Here is an 8,326-nt window from a genome sequence, read left to right on the forward strand (position 1 = left end):
AACCGTGGATAGCTTGTTACGTGCCTTAGTTAATGAGAATTTGAAGAGTTGGAAAGAATATTTAGCTCATGCTGAATTTGCATATAACCGTACGATTCATAGCTCTACGAATTGTTCTCAATTTGAGGTTGTTTACGGTTTTAACCCATTAACTCCTCTTGATCTTATGTCATTTCCACGCAATGAGCATGTTAGTTTGATGGCAGAAAAAAGGGCTGAATTTGTCGAACAACTTCATTTTCAAGTACGGGATAACCTACGAAAGACAACTGACAATTACGCAAAACAAGCTAATCGTGGGCGCAAGAAGGTTGTATTCAAGATAGGAGATTGAGTTTGGCTACACTTAAAGAATGAAAGATTTCCAGAATTGCGAAAGTCAAAACTTACTCCCCGTGGCAATAGGCCATTTCGAGTGTTGGAACCCATTAACGATAATGCCTACAAACTTGAACTCCCAGGTGAGTGCCAAGTTCACGCTACTTTTAATGTTTTTGACTTAAGCCTTTTTTATGCAGCGGATAAATATTTTATTCGGGAGAACAAGAAACCTTTTCAAGAAGGAAGGAATGACGAGGACATTGAATCTTCAAGTATTCAAGGTCCTTATAGGTAGATTTACCTTTTGGTTTATTTCTTTTATTATTTGTTGCCTTTTATTGAGATCTATATAAGGTCCTTACTATCATTGTAATGGAAATTTTTTTACATATTGAATTGAATTTCACTTTTATAATTTTCTAGTGTTAGTGTTAGGGAGTGATTTCCTCACATTTAGAGTTTTAAATCGGGTCTTTGGAGTGATTCAATCGGTTTGTGGCTTACAATCCTTTGCCGTGGAATTTAGCCTATTGTTTGTGTTTTAGCCTATGGATTGATTTCAGATCCGAGAATTATTCTCATGGTTGGTTGTCATCAATACTCATTCACAATCTTTTCGCTGTTTTTTTTTTCTTCTATTTTCTTTTATATATATTCTTAATCCATTTGTTCTATTGAACTTTGTGGGTAAGAAAATTACATTAGTTATAATTATACACGGTCGGACCATATCCGATTTTATGTAAAAAGTAATTATATGTATAATGTATTTTGGTATTGATGTATGAATATTTTTATTAAAATAAAAAAATAAATACTTTGGAATGAGATAGATTAAAATAGTAAAAAAAAAAATAGTTTGAGTTGGGATAGAGATTAATTAAGTTTTTACTATTATTAAGTATAATTTTTAATAAAAATAAATATTAAATTTAAAATCAAAATAAAATAAATAAATAAATCAAAATACCCTAGGGTGTGTTTGTTTGGGGGTTTGGATTTTGGATTGGGATTTGAATAGTAAAAATTTTGAATTTGAATAGTTGTATGATGTGATATAAATAGGGTTTGATGTGATGTTTTGAATGTAAAATTGATTTTTAGTATAATATAAAAAATGAAAAATAGGTGTTTGATTTGATATTTTTGAGGAAAAAAAATTAGATGAATAGTGAAAATCCTCCGAAATCCTTCAAACAAACACACCCTAAATATATTACTAATATATTGCTCGGCCGGTGCGTGTGTGCGAGTCCACTGTACACACCAGCATCTACCAAAACCCAAATTAGGACCATTGGGCATGCTCTAATCTTCGATGGCAGAGCTAATTTTCTGACCTCCAGAACTTCCCGCCATCTCTAACAGGAGCCAGGAATGGCTGTTCCTCCCAAAACCCTAAAGGATTTCTTCCAGCAACCCGCGGCGAAGCGTCTCAAGAGAGTGTCTTCGCCCCTTTCAGCGCAAGGCGGTGTATCTGCTTCATCCCTGTCAACGACAGTCATCTCCTCCGAGCAGAAGATGAGAATGGAGTTCAACAGGTCCCTCGCTTTGTGCAAGAAGAACCTCAAGCTTTGTTCGGACAAAGTCTCCAAAGCAACTGCCGCAGGTCTACTGTTCATTTTGTTTCTCATTTTTTGTTTTCGATCACATATGTTTGCAGCGAGGGAAAATATTGTTATCTTCTAATTTGGACTTTCCGCAGTCGTCTTCTGTCCTTTGTTCTTGTTTGATTCAGAATATGGTTCTGTGCCCTCGTTTGGTTTATAAAAATTACCATAACCGAGTAACATTTATTAGTGCCTACTATATGAAGGTGCAATGTTCTTCAGTGTTTACAGGATTTCATCATTGTATATGTCAGTAGTGTTTCAGTATTATCATCTCTATATAATGCAATGTCGTGTATGTTGAAGAAAGGTTACGCCAAAGTTCACTGTTAGAGGCATTTTTATATATCATACACTTTTTGTCTGCTAAGACTGCAGTGTCTTTTGTGATTAAGGAGTGGGGTATGTGAAGTTGGAGGAGCTACTGGTGGAGGAGACATGGTTAGAAGTGCTATCCGGTGAACTGCAGAAACCTTATGCGAAGACACTCTGTGAATTTGTCAAGAGTGAAATATTACGTGGAGACGTTCCGATTTACCCTCCTCAACATCTGATTTTTAATGCGCTAAATACTACTCCATTTGACCGGGTTAAGGCTGTTATTATTGGACAGGTAAATCTTGTTTTTCTTCCAGCAATGTGATTTTACCACAGAAAGACTTGAATTGAGTGTAGAGCTTCTTGGATTTTATCTATCTCGATGCCGTATAATCTAATCTGATAAGTAACAATTGTTGCTCATCTTCTGGAATTTATATTTTATCACCAGTAGGGAACCTGTTGTCCAATATGTCTCCCAATCTCTTGCTTTCAAATGTCACTCATATTGTTCATTGAACTCATTTCCATACGGAATTTTGTCATATTTTGTGCATATTCTAGTACTGTCGTGTTTTTGCATTGCTTCGATCTTATTATTGTTTAGTCAATTGTATGTTTTTTTCTGAAATATCCTCAGGATCCGTATCATGGACCAGGCCAAGCAATGGGCCTCTCTTTCTCAGTGCCAGATGGCATCAAAGTGCCTTCAAGCCTTGTGAACATATATAAAGAGATTCATCAAGATTTGGGTTGCACTATTCCAACCAATGGAAATTTGGAAAGATGGGCTGTACAGGTAATAGTTGCATTCTTAAGAGCTGATAGACGATGTATCATCCTATGTTAGCTCCCATGAAGGATTATATCTGTACTTGTTTACGCTTTAATCTATTTCCTGTTCTTCTAATTTTCAACTGGAGAGGAATATGCAATTTTCGTAGGGATGGGGGAAATTTACAATAATACCTCACCTTGTCCATGAAGCATATAGATATATACTGGGTAGTGATGGGTTTGCATTCTACTGAAAAACTTTCACTTGGGCAAGTCCCTGATGAAACACAAATGTTCGTATTGCCGAATCCATCTTGCATGCTTACTTTGTTCAAATATTATTTCAAAGTCATTACTGCATTCAAACCACCATGTATGGGTCCCCACTCCCTCCTGCGCCCCCCACCCCCCCCCCCCCCTGTTTTTTTTTTTCTTCTCAAGAAATGACTCTTTTCTTTTGATCTCTAGGGTGTTCTCCTGCTAAATGCTGTTCTGACAGGTAGACTTGTTTCTCCTGGTATCATTCAAACAAAATACTCATCGCTCTACATGTTCCTATGCTTTCTCATGGTAGATTAGAAATGTAGTGGTGTAAAGAGACATTTTTGGTAATTATTTCCTTGCGATACTTTTCATTAGTTGATTTTTTTTTTTTTTTTTTTTGTTCCTTCTTTTCTGAGGATGAATTTTAGTACATTATGTATTGTCCTCCTCACTATATTGAATTATAAAAACTGAACAGAAACTTCGTTGACTGATTTGCAGTGAGAAAGCATCAGGCTAATTCCCATGCCAAGAAAGGGTGGGAACAGTTTACTGATTCTGTAATCACAGCTATTTCCCAGAAAAGAAGTGGTGTTGTTTTTCTTCTTTGGGGGAACTATGCCCAAGCCAAATCACGGTAATATTTTTGGTTATGCATTCTTAATGCAGCCCATTATGTTAGTCATTAATTACCATTTGCCAATTAGAAACTCAAATAATTTAATATGCAAGTGCTTGTGGAATTATTGTAAATTAAAAGTTTGAAACTACCTAGCATGATGGTTCAAATTCGGTTTCCTGTTCGGATATAAATATCCTGGAGAAGTGTCATGTATTTTCAAATGACTTAAAAAATGATTCTTTATATATTTGGTTTGTCAATAAGAGTGGTCCTTTTCTCATGAATTAAGTAATGGAACCATGTAAACTGCTATGGCTGTTTGTAAGATTCAGATAAATGTATGTAATGATTTACTTCCGATATAATAACTACTAGTTACCATGTTTCCTGTTAATCAGCTATGCTCTATGTTGTCATTTTCTGTGAATGACAATGGTCTGGAGTCAATTATGTGTGGATTATCCTATATGTTTCCTGCAGTATTTTTTGGAGTTTATATACAGATCCAAATTAACTCTTTGAAACATCTGAGCATTCTCCACTGTTAAGTTACAGGTGCCATGATGGCAACTGGAATTGCACGCTCATTATCACTAAATATATATATATATATATATTATATATTCCATTTTACTAATAATTCATATCTAAATCCTGCATTGGTTTGATATTAGAAGGCACAACTGTAGCAATATGCCTCAGTGCATCAATCAAAGTTAAAACTTTAAAATAGAACTCTTACATTTTTTTTTTTTGTTTTGATCGAAATAGAACTCTTACTTTTGATTTAGCATCAAGTGGAAAGTGGCTTTAGCCATTTTCTTAATTTAGGCTGATAGTTAAGTTGTAATGAGCCTACTGTTTAGTTTACAAACTGTAGAGGGTTTCATTAATACGAGCAAATAGACCAAGAATTCAGTACATTGTAATTATTGACTGATTTTACAGGCTGATAGACGAATCAAAGCATTATATTCTCAAGTCAGCACATCCTTCTGGTTTGTCGGCACACAGAGGCTTCTTTGGATGCAGGTTAGTATCTTACTGAACATCAGTCTTTATTTGAATACACTCAAGTAGGACAGTTGAGCCCTTGGCTGCTTGCTATAGTTGTTTTCCTTTACAGAACAATTGAAGTTCCTGTTTATCTATTATGATTTAAATTGCGCCTAAAAGATATCGAAATCAGGAAGTAAATTCAGAGATATTTAAACTTGTAATTGCAAATAATAGTTGAACAGATGTAAACTTGCCCCTTTTAATAATTTGAAGACTCTGTCTAGCACATGCAATTTATTTTATTGTTTACAATAAAACCTCTCCTTAATAAGCTTTGAAATCAAAGATGGAGAATAGAATGAGAAAATGGAAAGATTTGAACCTGCCAATTCGTGGCTGGATGCCACTTAGTTTCCCCATATGCTGTTAGTACTACAACCATCTGGATATCCTGATTCGTGTTAGCCCAGACAACCATGTAAACCTCACTGAATCTCACTCTTCACATTCTTTAGTTTTTTTATACCGATTATTGGTTATTTGTTGTTCTTGTCATCAACCAAGATTGATATGGAGCAAGAAATTGGCACACTAAGCATGTTCTTAAGACCATTTTAGCCTTATTATCTTACACCTCTGCTGAGAGTCATTTCCACGTGACTGTCTGCTTAAATATTTCATCACATCCGCTTGCCACGGCATGCTTTGTCCGCTGATTATTAATCCTTTGATCCGACAGGCATTTCTCTCGTGCAAACGAGATCTTGGAGAAATTGGGTATGTCTCCCGTAGATTGGCAGCTGTAGTGCTGGCAGAAGACTATTCACCTCTTTTGCCACATGCCTGTTGTCGAGAATGCAGCAAGATAGCTGGTGCGTAGTTGATTCTGTTCATAGTTATTGTAGCATGGATTGGTTGTGCTGCTGTTAACATTATCAACCAGAACACGGTACCCAACTCAGGCCTGTGTCTAAATCAAAATCATGGCTTACACTGCGTATGCGTACGTACATGATGAATCCAAAGCAAGTTTTTGCTTTCACTGTTAAATGAACATCAGTTTAGCTGTATCATCCCTTGCTTGACCTGATCTTGTTGCTCTTGCATGCTTAATATGTCAAATCTTTCTAACTAGACATTCTTGGTTTGAGTGCCATGCTATGTTAGGTCTAGGTGGGTGCTCGCCTGCTTCAGTTGGGTTTTTTATCTCGCTTAATTTAATATATAATAAATGTTAGGGTTTGTATTAGTTACGATTTAATTATTCTATTTGAAAATATTACTTTCAAATTTCAATTTTTTTTAATGTAAATGTAATATCAAATAATTATATTTATTTTAAAAATATTAAAATGTAAAAAAAAGTACGCCTACACTCCATTTTATTATAAAAAATTAATTTAATTAAATAGTTACCTAAAAATATTATTTGCAATGAAATACATTCAATCCCATAAAAAAGTTCCAAAAATCATAAATGCGCAGTCCAACTAGCAGCCTGACATGCAACCTACATGAAGCTCTATGACAGCCCTACTAAAGAGGAATGAAGCAACCAGTTTATTTTGAAAGGTTATTGAGATAGGGACGAAATTTTTAGAGATAAAATAAAATCATAACAAAATTAGGTATAAATTTAGAAAATATATATATTTTTTGGTGTTTATTTTTGAAGTGGGGACGACACGACATGAACATCACAAACTTTCTTCTTCAATTTATTTTTCTTCTCTGCATTTATTTCATTTGCTTGTTTTTATTTAGTTACTTTCTTGCTTATTATTTTTTTTGTCGTTCCTTTTTCTGTTTATTATTTGTATGAATACGGTTTCGAATCTTTTCTAGGAAGCCGAAAAACCTACGTAAATCTTTTTCGGCTTGCTACGATAAGTCGCCTGAAATATTTTTAGTGACAATAAATTGATATGCCCAGTAGGACACACGTATTCCTTCACATTCATGAATTTATGAAGTTGAATGTTAAGCGATGTGATGAACTCTAAGAATAGTCAAGGATCGGACGAGAAAGATCATATCGGCGAGCAATTTCTGGCAATTCCAAAGCTTCGACAGAGGCGGATGGGTATAATCTGCTTGCACCATTGTTGGGGATTCAAGAGAGCATCCGCATGGAAGTGCTATCAGTCCTTCATGATCAAACGTTATAACTAACAAGATATTTTTCTCACATCCTCGACCCGATTATACAAAATGAGATGATCCTGTGGCATAACGAGAAAAAGAAAAAAAAAAAAAACGAAAGGAAAGACCCCTGTTAGTGCCACATAAGTAAAATTTACACCGGGCAAGCAGTTGGCATTGGCGGTCGAGGCAGGACCTTCTCAGGAATTGCGCTTCGGCCAAGTGACGATCCAATAACGAAACCAAGAAGTTCTTGATAGGCAGCAACTCGCGCAAAACCAAAGGGTAGACGGTTCAGTAGGGAGACATTTAAAATGCTGGGGGAGCAAAAAATAACCTATTCATTGGTGAGAAAACCCATTGTTTGTTCCGACGACATCATTGTCTGGTTCGGTGGATGCTCCGGCAGCCCAACATGTTGTTTTTCCACCCATTATGGCAACCTACCCTCAGCCACCACTTGTCGCAACCAGAGACGGCTATTAGCATAAGCAGGGTGAGTAACTGCTCATGCCCCTAGTTAAAAGAGGTTTTTTTTAAAATGTTAGCCTATTATAAATATTAAATATTAAATTTTATTTTATATTTTATATTTTTCATTATTAGTCAATTCAATTTTAATTTTAAAATTAAATTTAAAACTCTAATCTTATCTTTTTTTTTATCTTTATTTATAACCACACTGGATTACATCTTTCAAATGGTGCCTACACCTCTCTTTTCACTTTCACATTTTTGACGCATTGTGCCCACCCATCCAGACGAAGCGCCGTCATTTTGATTTACATCTTTTTTTCTCGAGTCAACACCGTCGTCAGACCACTGTCTTCAACTTCTTGTCTAGCCGACGCCAATGTCAATCATATCATTTTAAAAATACATTTACTCGTATGTTTATAGGGCCTAAAATCTACTTTTGCTTAAGGCCCCGAAAAAGTCTGAGACAACCCAGGTCGCAACTATGTTCACAGTGCCACACTCTCAGTCGGTTCCGAGCAGAGTTCGGCGACAAATTGGACCAGTTAGGTGCCTCCACTGTATCCAACGTATTTTCTGATGTATGATATGGTCCCCCATGATACGTTACTAGTTCTATCCCTGCATGTGAGGCTAGGGGCAGGTCTATAGCCCCATGGATGTTTTTCCGCATGGGTCGTTTGAGTATACCCTCATTAGCCACAGCAGCAGCTCTTATTTTGATTCCTTAGGCTGCGGCATTTTCAATAAGTTTCGGAAGGCCGTACCTGACCCCACCAATGGCTGATCCGCTGGA

General features: G+C 36.0%; 1 protein-coding gene across 1 annotated transcript; it reads left to right on the forward strand.

Annotated features, from left to right (window-relative positions):
* The first annotated feature begins 1,583 nt into the window (after positions 1–1,583).
* On the forward strand, positions 1,584–6,122 carry LOC127245249 (uracil-DNA glycosylase, mitochondrial). The gene is made up of 7 exons (XM_051266003.1): positions 1,584–1,930; positions 2,327–2,544; positions 2,890–3,048; positions 3,495–3,525; positions 3,792–3,927; positions 4,861–4,944; positions 5,651–6,122. The coding sequence occupies exons 1-7, from the start codon at positions 1,699–1,701 to the stop codon at positions 5,715–5,717; spliced, it is 927 nt and encodes a 308-aa protein (XP_051121960.1). The 5' UTR covers positions 1,584–1,698; the 3' UTR covers positions 5,718–6,122.
* The last annotated feature ends 2,204 nt before the right edge of the window (positions 6,123–8,326 follow it).

This window comes from Andrographis paniculata, unplaced genomic scaffold (genome assembly GCF_009805555.1).
Source record: "Andrographis paniculata isolate CXL003 unplaced genomic scaffold, ASM980555v1 Contig22END, whole genome shotgun sequence".
NCBI classification, from domain to species: Eukaryota; Viridiplantae; Streptophyta; class Magnoliopsida; order Lamiales; family Acanthaceae; genus Andrographis; species Andrographis paniculata.